Source organism: Hippoglossus stenolepis, chromosome 2 (genome assembly GCF_022539355.2).
Source record: "Hippoglossus stenolepis isolate QCI-W04-F060 chromosome 2, HSTE1.2, whole genome shotgun sequence".
NCBI lineage: Eukaryota > Metazoa > Chordata > Actinopteri > Pleuronectiformes > Pleuronectidae > Hippoglossus > Hippoglossus stenolepis.
The window spans coordinates 7,185,115-7,206,989 of NC_061484.1; the positions used below are offsets into that span (position 1 = coordinate 7,185,115).

General features: G+C 41.5%; 2 protein-coding genes across 3 annotated transcripts in view; one reads left to right on the forward strand and one right to left on the reverse strand.

The window, feature by feature from the left end:
* Window positions 1-13,878, forward strand: lrpap1 (low density lipoprotein receptor-related protein associated protein 1). 2 transcript variants are annotated; one of them, XM_035166199.2, is made up of 9 exons: window positions 1-289; window positions 2,792-2,936; window positions 5,085-5,215; window positions 7,192-7,312; window positions 8,375-8,530; window positions 9,659-9,741; window positions 10,266-10,442; window positions 11,715-11,816; window positions 13,743-13,878. In XM_035166199.2, exons 1-8 carry the CDS (start codon window positions 128-130, stop codon window positions 11,781-11,783), a joined length of 1,044 nt encoding a protein of 347 aa, XP_035022090.1. In that variant the 5' UTR covers window positions 1-127; the 3' UTR covers window positions 11,784-11,816; window positions 13,743-13,878. The 2 variants fall into 2 exon arrangements, with proteins under 2 accessions (XP_035022090.1, XP_035022083.1); XM_035166192.2 differs by lacking the exon at window positions 13,743-13,878 and having other exon boundaries at window positions 11,715-12,707.
* The window catches only part of dok7b (docking protein 7b), a 25,548-nt gene continuing 16,197 nt past the window's right edge, over window positions 12,525-21,875 (reverse strand). Inside the window, 5 exon segments of the mRNA XM_047342224.1 lie at window positions 12,525-13,915; window positions 15,178-15,321; window positions 15,507-15,572; window positions 19,869-20,779; window positions 21,295-21,405. Coding sequence (XP_047198180.1) covers window positions 13,739-13,915; window positions 15,178-15,321; window positions 15,507-15,572; window positions 19,869-20,779; window positions 21,295-21,405 — 1,409 coding nt within the window. The 3' untranslated portion in view covers window positions 12,525-13,738.

Genomic DNA, 21,875 nt, shown 5'->3' on the forward strand with positions numbered 1-21,875 from the left:
AGCACATGACTCGTGACCCGAGCCACAATAACAGACACAGTTGCAGTGTCTTCCGGCTAATTTGACCGACCTAGCTTGTGTCTTCCAGCTGCTTTCCTGTCTCTGGTTGTGTACAGTTGTTGTTAAAATGCAGCTGCAGTGTTTAGTTGTTGCTCTGTGTCTGTGTTGTGGTGTCATGGCTGGGAAATACTCCCGGGAAGAGAACGAGCCCGAGCCGAGCGGCAGTGATGGACACAAGGTGGAGTTCAGGATAGCGAAGCTCAACCAGGTGTGGGAGAAAGCCATGAGGGTAAGTGTTCCAATCTGTGGTCTGTGGTGTTTGGTCTGTAGTGTTAAATCTATGGTCTGTAGTGTTTAATCTATGGTCTGTAGTGTTAAATCTATAGTCTGTAGTGTTTAAATCTATGGTCTGTAGTGTTTAAATCTATGGTCTGTAGTGTTAAATCTATAGTCTGTAGTGTTTAAATCTATGGTCTGTAGTGTTTAATCTATCTACCACAGTGATTCGACCACACTAACACATTAAGGAACAGTAGGTCGTGGTTAGTGAAGCTAACTAAATACAACAATAGTCTGTAACAGGCCGTGTGTGTAGTACATTGATAATTGACCTAATTAAAGCTAAATGGTTTTTAATTAAATGTATTTACTTAATTATCCCAAGGCACTTTACATAGTGAAGTTGAGACTTTGTGCGGTGGTTTCTGAATATATTTTAACTTTAGAGGAAATGGATGTAAAGTGCAAAGGGGAAGTAGTTTTACACAGAAACGTTAGTTAATGGGAAGTAGTTCACATGTGTTAAATGTCTCCTGTGGCTCAGCGGAGGAGAAAGCGATGCTGATGATGTCATCGACCATGATCAACCATGATCTTGGTTGTTTTAACCAAGATCATGCTGCAAGATCTAGAATTGCTAACGTTAGCCACTTGCCAGCAAGACAATTTTGTTCCTGTGGACTATAAATACAGTCACCTGTTTGCGTTGTCAATCAATAATGGATACAGCGTGCTTTCTCGGACAAGAGGACTTCGGACTTTCATTTGACGCATTTGATCATGTCGGGTTGAGAGAAAAATGAAACAATCCATTAATTCTGTCAATTTGGTTTACAATAGCTAGCTACATCCTTTTCAAAGAAACACAGCGTGTGCTGCATTCCATACATCTTTAAAATAGAGTTTTGAATGACGTTTTTATTGCTCAGCCTTTAATTTGCGGTAATTACTTTTATTTTTGATAAGTAGCCCAACTCTCGCTTTTTTGATGGACCCCAACAGCCGCGAGTAATCGAGGTGATGGTGTACTTTTGTGTACACATACATACATCCTACTCTCACTGCTGTAAAAAGTTAGCCTACTGTATACAAATAAACTTGGTATTAAAATGAACATGGCTTCAGTGTAACAAGTGACAAAGACGTTCAAAAACAACAGAAAGTCATAGGTTTCTGGCAGACAATGTTCCCACCTAGCTGCATCCAGGTTGCAGCTGAGCTAGGCTTGCCTAGTCTTGTTTTCAACTACATTTAAGTTACCTGTTATAAGCTAACATTTGCAAAAAAAGTGTCAAAATTTCCAAAATTCCCGAGCTTAACTTCCCATGGAAAGTTTCCGGAAATTTACCGGAAATTTTCCGCCCCTTTGCAACCCTACATATAACACTACATTTCATTATACTTGTTAATGTGCAAATCAAATAAAACGTCCATAATAAGTGACAATAAACTCCCAAAGTCTTGTCTTGGGCCTTTCTGCCATTCCATAGGACCCGTACCGTAAGACCTCAACTAGATGCGCATCAATTTTCAAAGTGTGGCTGGTGTTAATAAGATTTAGTTGATTTGTTTTCAGCCAATAAGCTGGATAAACTTGGTACTACAAGGTTATTGGGAATACTGTTTTAAATGATCTCAGCTGATGGCCGTTGAGGAACTCAATTACATACCCCGTTGCCCCACTTAACTTCAGTGGTCCTCTGCAGAAAACTGTAATTATGGTCATCTCTCTGGTGGAAATATCCACTGTTGGCCATAAAGACAGGGTTCTAATGAATTAATACAATATAAGTTACAATAGAATTTACAGGGCTGTTGCAGTCATGGCCCCGAGGCTCTGGAACAACCTGCCTGAGACGATGAGTGCAACTGAGTCAGTGATGTCTTTTGAGTCTCATCTTAAGACCCACTTTTATCAGAAAGCCTTCCCTGATTTTATTTAAGTTTTAATTTCCCTATTTCTGTTTCACAAAACGTGTTTTTATCCATTCCATTTATTTTAAAACTGTTGACTTTATGACTGCCATTGTAAAGCATTTAGTAATGTGGATTTTGAAAAGTGCTCCATAATTTAACTTTATTGTGATTTTTATGATGATGATGATTAATTAATGTCCAATGGTAAAAAGACACGGTAAAGCAAATCTTCTTCAGCACACCATGCTTTACTCATTACATGACCTGCCCTATTTTCAGACCAGTGCAGACTGTGATTTCGAGGTTTGTCATCAAGGTCGGAGAGAGGTTAGGATTGAGTTTCAAATTGTGAAGAATGTTTCCGTCTCTACTTGAATTTAATCTTCTCTAGGGATTGAAATTTTCCATTTTCACTGATCGAACACCTACAGTTTATCTAATTTACCTCCCAGCATAATTTGCAGCTGTCACCCTGTTATTTTTTTCTTTGTCACTGTTTCTATTTCCAGTCCCTCTCCCCCCTTCTCTCTGCTCAATCTTTCTCCCTCCCTCTGTCGCAGTCGTTTTACGATGTCCCTTATTTTGGTCCTGATAGACGCAGTTGTCCCCAGTGCGGCAGTCTGAGCTGCACAGTGATCTGAAGATTCAGGAAAAAGATGAGATGCAATGGAAGAAGATGAAGGCGGAGGGGCTGGATGAAAATGGGGAGAAAGAGGCCCAGCTCAGACGTAACTTCAATGGTGAGACAGTCTCTGCTCACTAGCACAATCAGGAATTGTGTCCTCACTTCAACCTGAATTCACTGTTGAGTCACTCTGCCCTGAATATATAATCACAAATCTTGGCAGTGGCCCTCTGTGCTGAAATTTGTATGATTTTAACAAGTAATTAACACCACTAACACCAAGGAACACATTATTGTTGACATGGTAGCTTAAATGTAATAAACTGCCATTTGGCTGGTAAAATAATTCATGTTCTATCAGCAAAACATGTCGCAGAGGAAATTTTATTTCTCATCTCTGCCAAGGTTAATTTTTGTTTTTACAGAAATTAAAAGTGTAGCTTTAAGGAATTACTTGCAGATTTCATTACATTTTTACTAAACACTTAGGATGAGAGATTAAACGTGAAATCTGTGAAACATTGGATTTAAGATACTTTATTGCTTACAGCAACTGCACCTGTGAGAATTTCTCACAGGTTTTACCAGTCAGAGTTCATCCACACAAGTACATTTTCATTTTAAAACTCATCACTGTTGCCACGTTAACGCCTGCCAAATGCAAACAAGTTTTGAAACGCTGCCGTTCCCGTTTTTCCCAACTAACTGCAGAGTAGAAAAACAGCTTCCTGTTCTCACATCCAGTGGGAATGGTCACATGGTATGCATTAGTATGGACAGGGATTACTACTGATACGAGGCTGAAGTGCACATATTAGTATGAATGTAGCTTCAGACACAGCTACTGTTCCATCATGTGATGAAGGAACAGGAAAGACATACTTTGAAAATCACAGTCATGATTAAACCCAGAGCTGGTGTATTAGTGTGTGAAGGGTTCCTCACCAGCCATATCCTGAACACCAGTGTGTTTAACATCAGCCATCAGCCAGTGGACTTTCTTCCCTGTGCAAGTCCCCCCCTCCTGGACTCTCTAACCCTCTAACATTAACTCTCCATCCAAACTCCTCAGTGGAAGAGTGACCTTCCAGCTCCAGGCAGAGCAGCATGGCCACATTGTGCTCCTTTTGAAGGATAAATATATATATCATCTCTCCTTCACTGAATCACACCATTCTACTTGAGTCATTCTAATTGGGCTGAAAAATTGTTCCTGTCACTCTCAATTATTTTCGACTTTTTGCAGCACTTCTTTCTGATCCTCTCAGTTTGAGATGCCAAGAGACAGACGCAGACACTTTTCCTGTTGTAAATTGGTTGATCTGGGACCATAAACTTGTTTTACTCTCAGCACTCGTTGTAGATCAGCTGCAATAAAATAAAATGTAAAATATCATCAAGTTCTTTCACCCTGTTTATGAGAATTATAAACAAGACATGTGGACACTGTCCTAACGAAGGGTCAGTAGTTAATAAGTGACACTGATGGGTAACTAACAGTGTTGCGACGATGCTGAGTCAACTGATGCAATATGAGTTTACTGGAGCAGAGTAATGAGGGTAGAGCTTCTTCAGAGCAAAGTCCAACTCTGTGTTGTGCTGTGTGTATCAGTCCAAAATGTTGGCACACTACGAGGCCGATGATAAATTGTGGCACACAATATTTTTTTGCAAATAACTGGTAAATATTTAACAAATTAGTTACAGAAATGCTAAATTCGCGGCAACATCATCATTGTTCTGTCATGGGAATTTAGTGTCCTGGAAGGTTTGGATGCATTTAGAATCATTTTTTTTAATCTTGTCCCTTTTTGTTACCTTGTTTGTGGAAGCGTGCTGCCATCCAGGCGGGAGGATAAATGAGAATTTCCCTCCTCTTTCATGCTCATCTTTAGATATTAAGTTTTTCATGTGTGCTACATTTCTCAGAAAACATGACAGCTTCCCCAACCAAACATTCTGTGTTCGTAGCTTATTTTCCGCTCCTGATTCATTAGGGATGCTGCTCCCTTTTTCTGTTCCTTTCAACTGGTGTGGTGACTGTGGAATAAATGAGTTCCTGTTAAGGGTTGTGTGGCTCTGGGTAATTTGTAGTGTGAAATGTGTTAGAGTCTCTCATTTTCAATAATGAATGTATATGTCTTAGTCTCTATATTCTCCTGAGCTTCTTTTCATGACAGGCTCAGTTGTAACTGCTCACAGGCTTATGTCAGCATCATTTATATCAATGTTGATAAAAAGTGAATGTGCTATTGTTGTTCAGTGATCTTGGCCAAGTTTGGTATGGATGGGAAAAGAGACACACGGCCGCTGGAGAGCAACTCGCTGAAGGACCACGACACCAAGGAGGGAGACATATTTGATGATCCCAGGCTCGACAAACTCTGGAACAAGGTACAATTTGTGTGCAGATATCATATATGTTTAAACCTTTTCTATATATATATATATATATATATATATATATAGTTTCCTCACCCCACACGGGACATGGGGTGGTATGTCAAATTGATTTAGGTATATAAATAAATCAATGAATAATATTTTTTTCACTATTCATATGCAATAAGGGCATTTTGGGCCATAATAATAATGTCAACCTGACAACAGAGTAACAGTCCCTTTGACATCAATACTCCAATATCATATTTGCCAAAATAAACCTAGGCAACGGAGCGCAACAGTTTAACTCTTTAGTGCATTTTCTAATACAGGGTGCAACATTTTCATTCTATTGAACATAGACCATCAAAAAACATCTTTCACATTGACCTCAATTCCTCTTATTACTATCTTATTCATCTTATTACCTACTACTATCTTGAATGACAAAATAAACCAAACTAAACAAAAATCTCCGTGGCATCATAGGCCTTAACAGATTGACCTATCAACATGTAGTGTTACTTAACACCAATGGACGCATCTGCCTCACCACTTAGCTCTCCTTCAGCCAGTTAGAGACAAACTAGCTTGTTTGCATTCTCAGAGTTCAAGGCTGCCCTCTTCTTCTGAACCATGTTACCTAAGAGTGTGAAGAGTCTCTGAGACAGAAGTGGCAGGGGTGGCCAGATATCTGTGAGCCAGGACAGACAGCTGCTGATGGGTCCCTGCCTGAGTTGAGCACCACTGGGCACTCCTCCGTGCTGATGCTGGGCTCTGCTTTGTCGAGGCTCAGAGTCCTGTTAGGTCCCATTTCGCGTGATTCATCAGCTTAATGTTTTTATTAACGTGTTATTCTGACATATATATATATATATATATACTGTATATACCCTGTTTTTCACAGTTTCATTGTGAGATTTATATTCCTACTCTGTTGCAGAGGATGAAATGTACATATACAATAATCTGAGATCAATCGACACCACTTAAAACACATGAGGTATACTAATTGATTTACACGGTGAAAGGTCTTTGAGGTTACAGTTTTCACCCAGCAGCACCAATAGTGCTTTAATTGAACTTTTTATGGATCAAAGTAACACTTTTTTTTTTTTTTTAAAGCACAAAATAAAATGTATTATGCTTACAGGCCCTTAATTTCAAAAGCTTGTGCTTTGGCATCTATGCAGCTTGTTATGGAATGAAAATCAAGAAAAGTTTAATTTATCTCATAATTACTCAAATGACACAATTTAAGTCTTGAGTTGCTTCAGCAGAAAAAGCAGAAAGGTTCAGGGATAATCAAGGCCGGAGGCTCCGTCCGTCCAGATGTACCATTCTTGTTCACGTGATTTCTCAGGAACACTTTGAGGAAATGTCTCCAAATACGGCAGAAACTTTCACCTGGATGCAAAGATGAATTGATAAAAATTAGGTGGTCAAAGGTCACTGTGACCTCACTAAACACATAAGGCCATAAATAACCCAAGAATTCATATGCAATTATGACAAAATACACTTATTACCTTTTATTTAATTCCCTCAAAGTCTCCTCTACATATATTACATAGAATGGACAGACATGGATGTAAACTGCAACTTGATTGGTTGGTGGAGGCACAAGAACATGTTTTTAAAAATAGCAGTCGACAATTAGATTTAATATTTGTATCTGCTTGAGTGGTGTTAAAATGTTTTAATATAATTCATAGATGTGCAAGCATTGGAGAGAATCAAAAACAATAACAAAAATTTAAATTTGGATGCTGTGTGAAACACCTGATATTCTTTAAACGCCATGTATCTTCTATATGTCATGTAAAATGGAACTATAAACTTCTTGCGTTATACAATCTGTTGATTTTATTTATGTGTATATTAGAGTCATTACTGTATTTCATGCCTCCATCCTTCTCCAGCCAGAATATACCTGTTGATCTGCTATTTCTAACTCCTTCTGTCTCCAATGACTCGACCTGCACCAGGCCAAGAACTCGGGGAAGTTCTCCACTGAGGAGTTAATGAGCCTTAAGAGGGAGTTCCAGCACCACAAAGACAAAGTCCACGAGTACAATATCTTCATGGACACAGTCAGCAGGACTGAGGGTGAGCAGCGTGAATCACTCACTGTGCACTAATGCCTTTTATAGATTTTTTTCTGAAGCCAAGTTTATGAGCAGTTAATCCCTGTTCTCCTCTGTTCTGCTGTGACACAGCAACATATATTATATATTTGTCTTCTCTGCTCTAAGTAGCTCATTTAATCACATATGTTTTAATAAGAGACATAATTATGCTAAACTTAACCTTTACATAAAATGTTGGGAAATTTCTGAGAAATATTGCAAGATCTATATATCTTCTATGTATCAGGACAGTTTCTAACATAAAAATATGCAGTAAATACCCAGGCCCAAGTGAAGAAGGCTCCCTTTCTGTTTGTAAAATTTTATTTACGTAGATGGCAGGTATCCCCCCCGCTCTGTGCTCTATCAGTAGTTGTCACATCATATCAGAATGTGAGTTTTAAGTCGAGCTGACAGGCCCCGCTGTGTTTCAAATGGAAACGGGAGGCAGGCGCATCTCGGACGTTGATTGACAGTTTGCAGACGTTTTGTGCCAGGACTTTTCCGTTAGATCTCCACAGTGCCGTGTTTCTGCCGAACAAGCCAGGGGTATTTTTCGGCTTGTCTGAAGCATTTAAATATTGAGCCAATCACATGTTGCCTGGAGGGGGAGTCTCTCCGTGCACCACCACCACTCCACCACCTCCACATGGCGCCCGCGTAGGTTTCCCAGACTTCATTTGACCTCGGGGTTTTTTTTTTTTCTTTTGATCCAAATGTCAACTGTTCTCATCAAGTCAGTGTTGCGTTGTCCAGTTGGCCTTTGTCCGCTTTTTACCTCCATGCCTTTTTCAGGGATGAAACAGGAAAGAACCTCATCTCCTCACTGACAACTCAACCAATAAGAATAGACTCACAGGCTACTCAGGCTTCTTATGGAAAAATAAATGTGATACAAGCCAAACAAAAAATCCAGCCTCGTAAAATGCAGCTTTTCTTCACCTCTTTTTCATGGCTTGAATTTCTCTCCTCTTCATCCTCCCATCGAAACCACCTTCCTATGCCCTAAACCCCCCCGCCCCTTGTCTCTTTGCCTCAACAGAAATTCACAAGAACGTGATCTCTCCCCTGGAGGGTGACGTCAAAGAGAATGTGCTGCACCAGAAGCACACGGACCTGAAGCAGAAAATGAGAGACCTCAACCAGGGCTTCGAGCGCCTCAGCAAGCTCAGCCATGAGGGCTTCACCGAAGACAGCGGTGAGGGAGACAAAGCACACACACACAGACACACACACACACACACACACACACACACACACACACACACACACACACACACACACACAGCTCACCTCTGCATCTCAGTCTCACTGCATTTATCTCATCAGCTCACTGACTTGGATTTGTAATCAAAGTAACACACTGTGCTGTACTGTGTATCACAACTGTTTGTTGCGAGGGGTTAAGCTACATGTAGGAGGCAGAACGTCAGAAGCGGGCGGATCTCGCCAGAAGCGTGCGAATCTCCTTTTCTTTCCTAGTTGACATCCTCGTCCGTGTCTTCTATGTGCATGGCACATCTGTTTCATCCCGAGATATATGTATTCTTTTTGCTATTTTTTGTTTTGCATCCGTCGCGTGTTGGAAACGTCATCAACACGCCTGTTCCCTCACTGTGACTCCTCTAGATAATCTAGACTAGATCTAGGTTTGGCAGGAAAAACTCAGGTGAGAGTCCACAGTAACTGTCAGATAACTGACTCGGACTCGGACAAATGGGAAGGATGTGAAAAATACGATTAGAGAGAGTGTTATTTACAGCAGCTCGGAGTGAAGCATCCATCCAGTGTCCTTGCGATGTTTCTCTTGGCGGAAACGTTTATTGCTCTGATTAGATCGTCTTATTGTTTCTGTAAATCAGCTGCTTTGAATCGAGGTCGCTGCTGTGACGTCTCAGCTGTGCAGGTTTCAGTGGGAGTCTGTTGTGGTGTTTAGACGAAGGCAATGTTCCTTCTGCTGATTCATACTGACTACTTTACTTCCTCTCTACTCACTCCCCTCCAGGTTGGTTTGTCACCTGAGCACAAAACAATGTTAATCTCCCCCTCTTCTGCTTTTCATTAGTGCGGTTTTGTTGTGGCAGAAACTCAAGCTGAGATATGAATGCAGGCACATTTTCTTCTGTTTCTCCTGTTTCATATTGAGCGTATACACCTATGATTGAGCAACCAGGACAGCTTGTTACTGTGATTGTATCTTAGAAAACATCTGCTGTGACTGCTCCTCTTCAAAGCTCCCTCTCGACCGAACCAGTATTTGTGAGGCTCCAAGCTGTCTCCTTCGATTATTTATCTCTTCATCTGTCTGTCTGTTCTTCCTCCATAGAGTTTCGGGAGCCTCGTGTGATTGAGCTGTGGGAGTCTGCCAAGAGAACCAACCTCAGTGAAGACGAGCTGGACTCTCTCAAGGTGGCGCTTCAATTTTTTTGGGATTCCTGTTCTCAGATATTACTTTTTGCTTTGATCAGAATTGCCGCAGTCCAACTCTTACAAACTTTTAAATCAAGAGCTCTCCTGGTAACAGCAGTATTAACTTTTCTAGTATATGTGGTAGTGAAGTACTACTTATGTATGGTGAGCCATGAAGCAGAGAGAGCACCTTATTATGGTCACAATTTATGCATTACACATTTGAAATGCACTGAAAGTATTCCACTCTCCTGTCTCTATGCGTGCTCCTTTCACCCTTTGTCCCATGGGCAGATGAATGTGCTGAACAACTCAATTTAAATTTCAATTTTTTAAAGACATCTAGCTCCCAAGTTCAGGCGAATCTCAGGGAAGCATGCGGATCGTATTTTCTGTGTGAAATATTCTATCTAGTTACTACTTAAGATGCATATCAGATCCCCTGTGCTGCTGTGGATGTAATTGAAGGTGAACTGAACTTGCACCCCTGTGTGTTCGCTGCCCTCCTTTTCCTGGTCATTTAGGAGGAGCTGCGTCACTTCGAGACCAAGGTGGAGAAGCACAGCCATTACCAGGAGCAGCTGGAGCTGTCCCACCAGAAGCTGCAACACGTGGAGGCTTTGGGAGACAAGGAGCACATCAAGAGGAACCAGGACAAGTACAACACACTCTCTGAGAAGACCAGGGAGATGGGCTACAAGGTAAAAGTGTCAGCTTTTACTCCACACTCTTACTTCCTCCAAACACCACACAGCTAAACTCATAATGGGAAGATTCAAGAGGAGAAAACTGCACTTTAGTGGAGGACAAAGGTTTACAAGACTTCTTATTGTTCCGGTTGTAGAACGGTAGGACTCGTATTCTAGAGTTGCAACACAACAGTATGTGTTAATAAACAATAGGTCGTTGGATAATGATGAAAAGCTCCAAAAAGAAACGCTTTGCTCAAACATCACACAAAGAAAAATCCTGTTATAAATACTGTACATTAATGTTTACACTTGGTCGACAGCAGTGGTGAAACCAGATAGATTTACTATAGTACAATGACGTATTCTGTGGGAAAGTTGTGATTGATAAATCCTGATGTTTTTTTCATGTGACCAGAGGTTAATGCTAAATAAATATTAGTTCTGTCGGTCATCTTTATGTCAAGACCTTCCAAGAGGTGTTTGTATGGATTTACTATATTTACTGTAGTAGTATATACCAGTAATACTACAAAGTCTCAGTCTGGAGGAAAATATTACAGTAAAACAAGTGGTTTAACTAACAAGCTGCAACTCCAGCTAAGAATATCTCTACTAATTCCAGTAATCTGTCTGTCTGTGCGTGGCTCACATATCTCGAGGACCGCTCACCTTGTCTTCTTCACTCTGAGCACATGTAATTTTAAGGGCCCAAGGAAGTGCAGTGTCAAATTTGCAACTATTTAGACACATGGTACGTTGAATATTAATAAACTTTGAATTAACAGGCGACCAGCGCTCTGTAGCAGTGGCTGGGACTCATCAATGTAAGGGATCTTGTCAAACATGACAACAGTGCGTTCACGTCAATGGCAACTGGGTTCTGAGAAGTGAGCTTCCTGAGCTTCACTGGACTTTGAATACACAGGTGAACAGATCTTTGTGCAGCAGCAGCAGCGGCTTCTGTCGGTTTTGAATTGCCGCGGCTGAATTACTGCAGGTCACTTTTACAATTTCAGAAAGAAAGCTACAACCAGCATTAACACAGTCTAAGCAAACAGGCCATTCCATACAAGTAGGTTGAGAATGGGCACTCAGCTAGTTAGTATCAATTCAGAGAACAGGGATTTTTAGAAAGTATATTTTGCACAAATAGAGCATATTTGATGCTGAACAACAGATTAACAGGAGTGTGTCTGTATTTAAATTTGTGTGTGGTAGTGGTTACTTGTATTGACATAAGCCACTTTGCCACTGACTGTACATTCTTTGTCTTGCTTTCAGATGAAGAAACACATGCAGGATTTGTCCAACAAGATCTCTCGTCAGGGACTCGAGCACAATGAGCTCTGAGCGGCTCAGATCACGGTCATTACGTCGGTGAAGGTTGACTGAACTTAAATAATCTCCTCTGTAACCACACACAACGTAATGCCACATTCCCAACATTCCCTTTCATCCACTGTACAAAGAATCTGTTTTTACATTGAAGGTTTTCTACTTTTCTAGTGTTCTTAGTTGTTGATTTCACAAATGTCTGCATGAATGAATTTGTTTGTACATACTGTGCATATGAGAGATTTCTTGTTAATCAGCTGGACTTATTGTGAGAACCACCAGGTCAGGTTTTCAGACGGGGTATACATGAATTAAAAATTAAGTTACGGACCAGTCTGGTACTCTGCAGCGAATGACAGGCTGGTTTGGAAGAAATGTGAGCTTGTAGTACAAAAACTGAAGATGTAGCTTCACTCCAACAAAGCCAAATGCAGTGTGGGTGGTTGTTGTTAAGGGCCAGACAGCAGCAGTTGAATCAGGCTTAACCAGATGATGTATCGAAGATGGTTCAGGTGCTGGGGGGCGGCCAACCACCTGCATCAGAAGACATATTGGCACATCGATGCCCAGACAATTTATTTACACCTCCCTGTCCTCAGCTCTGCAAGTAATAACTGCTCCATCACATAAACTGTTACTACTTTAGTGACTCATGCTTCAGTCTGCTGAAATATTGGGACAATGCTGTTATTGTCCGATCGATATCAAATGAAGGATGCTTTGCAAATTCGGGTAAGAAACATTGAAACCTGAAAATGTAACAGCAATCTTTAATGTTCAGTAAGATACAGGTGCCAACAACATACAAACAATAATGTTTTAAAAAATATAGTTCAATATCATTCATATAGTCTAAATAAAAGCAGCTACTATTTACAAAAAGTTCTTCTTGTAATGACATTGACAGACTGTGGTTTGAAATAAAACAAAAAAAATGCCTCTTTCCCCCGTGTTCTTTCTCCTCACCTCCTACTCAGAGACACTGGTGAGGAACTGCCACCATAAATATGAATTACCCTCAAATATTGGACTATTTGTCCTGATGATATCAAGAGGGAGGTGAGAAATTGGAGCGCACACACACACTGCACTTTTCCATTCATCAATTCTTGCCCTCTTATGGACCAGAAGCAGAGACATTGATTACAGGGATGAATAATGTTACTGGCTGGCTGATTACTCAGTCATGTCCTGCTTGGGCCACATGGGCCTGGATTAATGCAATTTGCACCCGAGATATAACTCAAAGCTGCTTATTTCAATCGAATGCTTTTAAGCTCTTATGTGGAATGATTGCCGAGCTAGCTGGGACTCTGAGCCGCTGATTGCAGGTGTCAGTGCGATGGGAAGAAGGGCTTGATCTCGTTGCGTGATCCAAACCGGTGATAAATAGTATGAAATCAAGCAATGGCAGTTTCTAACCCTCCGTGAGAGAGGACACAACAAATACAGCCACACCCAAACAATGAGAACTATTCAGAATAAGAATTTACAACAAATGACACCAGCGTCTCACTTCTGTAATATCTGTGGTAAACAGTCGTTTGTGGTGTCATGTATTAGTTCATCGTATACGGATCGGCAGTTATCCTGAGAGAATCTTAAAGGAGGTGCATAGAAAAAAGTTCCTCTGTCAACAGTTGCCACAGTGTGCTTAAGTGCCATGCAGCCAACAAACAAGTTCTAGGTTAAAAAGGTAACAAATTCAAATTATAAGTATAGAGAAATTACAGCATATAAACACAAGACATCCATGTGGCAGCTGCATAAAAAACTATCCAGACATGTCCTATTTACTTCTTTATATTGGAATGGATTGTTTGCGGGAATATAACTGTACACTGGTACAACTGTGTGTATGTGTTTGTGTGTGTGTGTTTTTTAAGTGTGATGATCAGCTGCATTTGAGCATGAAGCTTATTCAGAGAGATGGAGAGAATCAGTAATGAAAATGTTTTTTTGTCATCAACTCAGTCATTGCACTCAGTGCGGTGGCCTCGCCGCCAGTTCTCCTGCTGAGTCAGTGTGTCCTCCTTGCCCTGGTCATGCTCCGCCCCCACTCTCTGAGCCGTTCCCATGGCAGCGATGTCGAGGTGGGCGTACCTGAGGGAGCCCTCTTCTGGTCGGCAGAGAAGAAGAAACTTATTTCATATGTTTCTGCAGTTTGACACATGTTCTTTAACCTAACAGGAAACACATGCTATGTAATATATTGTTCACTTACCGATACCATTTAATAAGGGACATTTTCCTACCTGATAGTGTTGTCCATTTATCTATCAAGCATTCATCTTTGATTTAAAGAATCTGTAAATTGCTAGGATGTTCATTTTAATTAAGATATTCCCACCTGAGAAGTTTTACTTGAGGGTGTCTGTCTCATAGGGGGGATTTTAAGGGAATTTCTGTATTTTTCAAGCTGGGTTTGTCAATGAGGGTGTGTAAGTGTCCTGTAGATCGCGTTTGACAGCATCTGCAACACAGCAGCAGTGGCTACAATGTAATCTAATGTGGCAACTGCAACAGCCCACGAAATGTCAACTTAAAGGGCTATTTTCACCAATAAAAGGGTCAAATTATTCTTGGGTGTAGGGTTACAGCAACCACAGGAACACCAACTATATACATTCGTAATCGTATAGCAGCTCGTCGTCCTCAACTTGTTGCCTCTCTCTCTCTCTCTTCTCTTTTGCTCTTATATTATTTCTCCAGTTATAGGAGCTCTTTGTTTGTATACACCGGCACAAACTTGTAGGGACGGCCATCACAGTCCAATCATTTATCAACATTGTCCACATCAGAAAAACGATTCCACCTTAATAGTATCTCTCTGTAAAATCCCAACTCCTCTCTCTCTCTCTCTCTCTCTCATGTTTACACCTTTATCTTCCTACAACAACCAAAGTCTCACGAGACTTGAGAGTGAGACTTGGCGTTGAGCAAGAAATGTAATGTTGCCACAGACTCTTAGTAAAGGCCCAGCATAACAATACATCAAAAAATCCCTTTACAAGGTCGTTTATTGGACTGTCAGAGTTGCCCCATAAGATTTTATTATCCGCCACCAAATCATAGCTGCTGAAGGAGATGATCTACTGGAATGAGTACAATTCATTAATTTATTCCCATTTAAGTTAACGAGAAAGTAAATATTCTCAACAAACATGTTTGTAAATGACAGGATTTGCTCAAGTCCCAAACTTTCATCTTGAACCATCATCAGAATCAGAATTGTTTTATATAACCTTGTTTTATATGTGTTATAAACCAGTGGATCTTCCAGCCCATTATTATAATTACTTAAACATGAAGACAGGACAGATCATTTTAACTATATTATACTGTCGGACAGTTTAATTTACAACAATTGGTCGTATTTTATACCGTATATAAAACATTCATGTTAAAGTAACAAAACTGTCAAATAAATATAGTGGAGTAGAAGGTATCTTCTTTCTAGTGAAACATAGTGGAGTAGAAAGGTGAAATATTCAAGCACAAACCCACCTTGTGTATCTGCAGGTGAGACGACTGATGGTGGTGGGTTGGCAGCCTTGAAAATAGATGACAACAAAGTAAGATTTTATCTTTTATCCTCTCTATAATTTGTTTGAAACTTGTACAGCTTATTCCTTTCTTTTTTTTATGTGTTTTTTATGAGGTCAACTTTTCATTTGTAAGAGGACGACTAATGTTCTTTTTTATGGCTCGAGCCAAGACAGGCAGATAAAATCTCACCTGGGTCAAGCATCTATTCCTCACTGAGCGCCACTGCTCCGGTGTAATGTAGTTGTCTGCACTGCACTGTAGTTGGGAGACAAGAGAGGTTATCGTCAAGGAAGGACTGATTGTTTTCCACTGCAGCAGTCAACAGGAAAAGAGCAGGTTTCTGTACTGGTGAGAAATGTTAAAGGGAGAGGGGGAGGAAGTCTGTGCCGCTGTGGGCAGAGAGGCTGATTATAGAGGGATTGATGAGGGGCAGGAAGGAAGGGATGGCAAGGGCATGAGGTGAAGAGGAGAGGGTGATGTACAGCCGAGAGGCCGGGATGACATCTGAAGAGGTGGCAGACTGGAGACAAAGGGCTGGCTGCCTCAAACGTGAAAAATCTCTCCGACAGTGTGTCCCAATTTGCCACTGTCTCCAGCACACAGCGGTTAATAACGCGGCCGGCTGCCGCTTCAGGAATATTATCTGTCATACAGTCTGTTTCAGTGCGACTCGAGGAACCAGGCGTCGTCTCATTTCCCAACGTGCAGGGTGTGCAGTTCTATTGAACTGCTGACACCGAGGACTGATGAATAAAGAAACTAATTTGTGTTTCGTACAACAGGACTCTGCTTTCTGAGGGTTTCTGTCGGTTTCATCACTATTCATTAACTTTCTCGCTCCCCTTTTGCTCTTTCTATCTCGCCAACTTACACACAAACACACACACACACACACACAGGCAGACACACACTCCCACACAAGCTGTCAGAAATCACAAGACACGTTGCTTCTTCTCCTGCTCTGATTATTTCTTGCTTGCTACATGGGGGGAAAACACTTTGCACAACCCATCAGAAAATTAATTAAACACAATGCTGTGAAATCTCCTCTGAGATCTTCTGAGGTTTCAGACCAAAGTATCTGAGGGAAAACACCGACTCCAGACAGGTTTTTAAATTGAAAACCACACCTCTGTTTATCACAACTATTGTTCTCCTGTATGAGTGGTTCTGGGGCAAAGTGGCTCTCCCTCAATGTGAGAGGGAACTTAAGTCGGGACCCTGGAGGCCGGGACATTCGCTCCTGGCCTATTATTTGCTCTCTGCTGGAGGACAGTCCAATCACATGTTGTATACCCGGTTATTAACCCTAACCCTAACCCACCAATGACGGACGTGTACAGAACGCACAGTTGTCTGGGCTTTGAAGTAGACTTTGGACTCTTTTTCTCTTTTCGTCTTCTTTTCAGACACAAGCCAAAAGTCTTGCGATATGCAAGCTTGCATATAAGTGTGCAAATATTTAAAATAAGAGTAGAGCAGGTGTACGTCTGCAAAGTTTCGAAATGAAGTTTCCCCAGTCAAAACTCAACTTTTAAAATTTCATACTTTTTACTTCAACATGCACCAGTTTTCAAACCTGGAAAACAAACTGATGCACTGGGCGAACAGTGGCAAATTTGAGACTCTGAAAATGTGTTGGAGAAACACTGTAAAAAGAGGGTTGCCTTGTGTTGTTTTATTATGTCTGGAGTCTCGGTCATCAATTACTTCAATTGTATCGGATTCGGCTGCTACAAAGTTTGCAGCCGACTCCAGAGGTGTTTTGTGGACTCGAAAACTTCACCCACCCCTCCATCAGCATAGTGGTAAATAGATCAAGTGAATTTTCATCTTTAGGTGAACTATCCCTTTAAGTAGCAGGGATCATTTGTCATGATTTGTGTTGCTGATGACCCTCAGTTTGAATCACAGAACATTGATTTGTACAGAGAAATTGTTGTATTTGCTTGTTTTTCCGCTCCTGTGGAGCCTGCTCAGCATTTTACACTTTTTTTAACTGCAGCACGAGCCTTTAAGGCAACGACTGCTGTAAATCACAATTACAAAGGCAGGACCCAAGTGAGTCTTTAGACTCAATAGCAAGTAGCAGTGTGTATGTGAAGAGGCCAGATAAGTGCTTTTTGAGCTGCTGGTGCATCAGTAGCAAACACAGCAAAATTATATAACTCAGCGAGGCCAAAAGTTAAAGCGACTTCATAGACCGAATAGAAGAAAAGTCTATCAAAAAGTAGATCCTCACAGGGACTGACTGACAGAGAAAAAAGCTATGGCCTCAGAAACTAACATTAAAGTAGAGCTACATTTGTAAAGTTATCAACAAAAAACACATTGAAAACACTAAAATAACACTTGCTGTTGTGTTAGAAGGTATATCTTATATTTTGTCCCAATTTTGTACAGTATGTATGTATGGATAGTTTTTATAATTTTTTTTAATTCTCAACTGCTTTCAGTTTTGATTAATCCTCTGTTTAACTATACATCATTATTTTCCGTGAAGCTTCCTTTGTATGTGGAACATAGGGACTACAATATTGAGCTATATTTCCGATGTGATGCATGAGAGACTCTTCTATTTGATGTCGCTATAGACTTTGAGATTCCCTTTAGTCAAACATGTTCCCTGATGAAGGTCTCTCTAAGAACATTTTACGAACTAGAATGCATACCTCCCCCAAGGCCCAACAGTCTCCTTATGAAACCACATTTAAATTCACTAGATCCTGATTTTTATTTGGATCTGCACCAAAGTTCACACACTTATAAGTAGCAATCCCCTATGTGGCTGAAATATCAATGGGAATGTTGAAAACACCCCACATCGTAAAGTTAAAGAAAATAATTCCTGGATCCGCACTAAAGTTTGATGGGTTCCTCCTTGGGTCATCTTCCCGTATGTGTGGGTACCTTGTCATGGTTGGGAGGCTTGTGTGTCACATTGACCCCTGTGAGGTTTAAACCAACTGACAGCATGACCACCTTGGATAAAAGCCACCAGCAGGAAGTCTGCTAATGCCCAAAGCTAAGATTTGACTTGGAACGTGTAATGTCCACAACATGTTCGACACATCACAGGTAATCAGTGAGCAACCTGAAAAACACATGGTCGGCCTGAAACAACAATGGCGGCAATCTGTGATGGCCAAGCTGAAAGAGATGGGTCTGACATTTAGAGAGGCCAATGCAGGGAGATGGTCTGTTTTTTTCCCTAAAGGGACAAAGAGGATTAAAATAAGATTATTTTGTCACGCCCCGCCCTGCTACAGAATTTCTCAGTTAAGTCGTTTTTGCATAATCCCGCTAACTAACTAACAAAAAAACTAAAAAAGAATTTATTGTAAAAATGTAAAAGACAGAGGTCTTACTCACAGATTATAGAACATGCAGCTGAGTCTCACTGAGGCCCATTGACTCTAATGCAGTAAAATGTCTTTGACAGCAGGAGACAACTCTGTAAGTTCAGCGACATCACTTGTTCTAACTCTGTCTGTTTCCTCTTCCACAAGATCCAATCCCCAAATCTACTGAGGAGTTCATCCTGGAGAATTAGCACAAGGGACATATACACGAGTTTCTCTTTCTTAGCACAATAATAAATAATATACCACAGTGGGCTTAATAAATGCAAGCAGACACATTAAAGAGAGATTAGCATCAGTGGAAAACCACCCAAGAGTAGCAAGAAGTGATTAGTGTGATGATTTGCAAGCACTTTGTTTCATTGATGCAAATTTTAGCATGGAAATGTGAAGTCAGAGGATTTCTCTTCAGCGCCGAGCTTCAATTACATGATCTATTTCATAAATCATAAATACAGAGGAAAATGTGTTTTTTACTTAATCACAATGTAATTAACCAAATCTCCTCGGGGCGATTAGATGCTAGAAATATAAACGCTTGTTTTCTCTGGTCCTATTAATTGGGGCTGTGTAAAAACAGGCGTATCAGATTAATAGAGGACTCAGAAGAAACTATATATGTGGTGATGCTCTCTCTGATGTGCTGCTCTACTTAGCTGCTGCTTAACAACAAAGAGCGGGCACATTACCCAGATTTTAGAATCACTTCACTGGCTCACTGTAAATTTAAGAGCTGATTTTAAGATACTCTTAATAACATTTAAGGCCTGATCTGGACTCACACCCAAGCACATCGTTGCTCCTTTGACACCACACATGCGCGGATGCAACCTATGGTCCTCATCCTCGGATTAGGTAGGACAAATTAGAGTCTCCTAACCCCAATCTGCATGTCTTTGGACTGTGGGCGGAAGCCGCGGGCAGACACAGGGAGAACATGCCAACTCCTCGGATTCGAACCAGGAACTTTCTTGCAGTGAGGTGACACTGCTTACCACCATACTGATCCCCTTAAACCCATATTTTATAAATGAGGTTTTACTAAGCTTGTGGTCTGAACTTGTGAACTTGTAGTTCCTACCCTATGTGCTGTATAAATACAACTTATTATTATTATATGTTATTATTATGGCCGGTCGACTGTTTGCGTGATTTATTGATGAACTGAAATAGTGTGACATGGCATTACCTGTGTTTCCTCACAAAGCAGGCCTCCGAGTGCGAACAGGGGTCTGTGTGTGGACCTCCCCGCACTGTCCACAGAGGGCGCCCTCTCACTGCCCCAGGAGTGTGAGTGCTGCAGCGCGGCCTGACTCTGAGGCCTCGAGCTCGGTCCTGAGATGGTGCTGCCACTCAGCCCCTGACTTCCCCCTCTATCTCCACTGCTCCTGCTGTCCCTGCCCAGCTCAGGTGGGGCTCCCTGGGCTGGGGTTTCCCTCAGGTGCAGGGTGTGGAGGAGACTCCTGGGGGTGTCGTACCGCTGTCTGAGCAGGCCGGGGATCTGGTACTCCTCACCGTGCCTACTAGATGCACGTGAGCTAGACCTGGAGGGGAAAGAGCAGGAGGAGCAGGGGCAGTTAGCAGCGCTGTGGTCGGGGGTGAGTGTGGACTGAAAAGGTGAAGAAGGAGGTGGAGGTGGAGAAGAGGGGGGAGGAGCAGAAGGAGGTGAAGAAGGAGCAGGTTGGCTAGCCACAGAGTCAATCTCCTCCCCTCCTCCTTGACTGGCCGCGTCCAGACTCCCCGTACACGAGGAGCAGCTCCCTGAGTAAGACGACTGACTGCCCGTCGCTATCCCAATGCCACTGTCCAATGAGCTCTGCCGCCCGCTGTCATGGAGACCACGAGGATGGAGCTGGGCGGAGGAGGGACGAGGACCAGAGCCTCCCATCACAGCAGCGTAAAGCCGATCATCTGCACTGGCCAGAGCTTTCAGGGTGGAGGAGCTAGACACGGTCTCGCTGGACAGGTGCAGTCTCGCTAACGGCTCCGCCCAAAATGAAATTCTGCTCCCGTAGCTCGTGTCTGATTGGCTGGAGGAGGAGCTGGAGATGCTGCTGTGGTCGTCCCCGGCAACAGATGTGCTGCAGCTGTATGTTGAGGCTGAAGAGTACGAGAAACTTATTGGATACTAGGGAGGTGAGGATTATTTTATGAGACACACACATTGAATAAAACTAACCAGAATGCTAAACAGCTGTAAAAATTCAATAATATACTATTATTATTATATAAATCATGTTATTAATTTAGTTAAAGATTTACGACACTGTCAAATTACTTTTTAATTGACTGTTTTCCTTTTCTACAGTTCAGGTCATCTTCAGGTGTTTAGATGCAGTGAAGACATAAAGTTATGTATTTTCCAAACTCTCTGGGCGCCAGAGGTAGTCAACTGGCCTCTGACTTCACACGTCTGTCTTATATACTCACATAATGATCACACAAACCAGTGATTAAGGCTTTGTGTGAACAGAATACTAAATTAATGATTTATTGCAAAGTGCATCAACATCTGAGGGCCCAGAGATGTGGCCCAGATATATGAGAGAGTTCATACAGTGTAACATGTTGGTCAGTCACATATACTGTGAGGTGAAGCTCAGAGAGTAACGTACCTGTGCTGCTGCTGGCCAGGCTGCACTGAGACAACATGCTGAGTCTTTTCTCCAGGTTTGACGTCTCCTGGCTGATACGTTCCTCTGCTGAACCTGGGTCTGCACTCAGGTCTGCTGAGCACACATGCGACACACAGCACACGCACAGACACACAAAGAGCACAACGCTGTTATAAGAGCGTCAAAGTCTCAGGGGCATTACAACACAAGTTCACCGCAAAATTGTTTTACCTAAATCCTTCGGAATCGTTATCTTTGTCATTATTAAACTCTATTCTCTACTTTTCACGGTGCTACATTAAAAAAAACATTTACCTCTTACCATTTCACATGAAGTACGCTTAATACTAAAGCTCCAGTGTTAAGTGACTGACTTTCATTTCACATTTTACCCTGGGCATGGGCTTAATACATTCTGTCTATGCTGAGGATGATTATAATGGCAAGTGTTTCCCTATTGAACACAAAAACCTTTACTATAATAACCATTAGGCAAATACTAAAAGCCCTATTAGATATAAGGCAATGTTTATCTAGAGGTTATCTAATGCATCTGATGAGCTGTGTGTATGAAGTAGTCA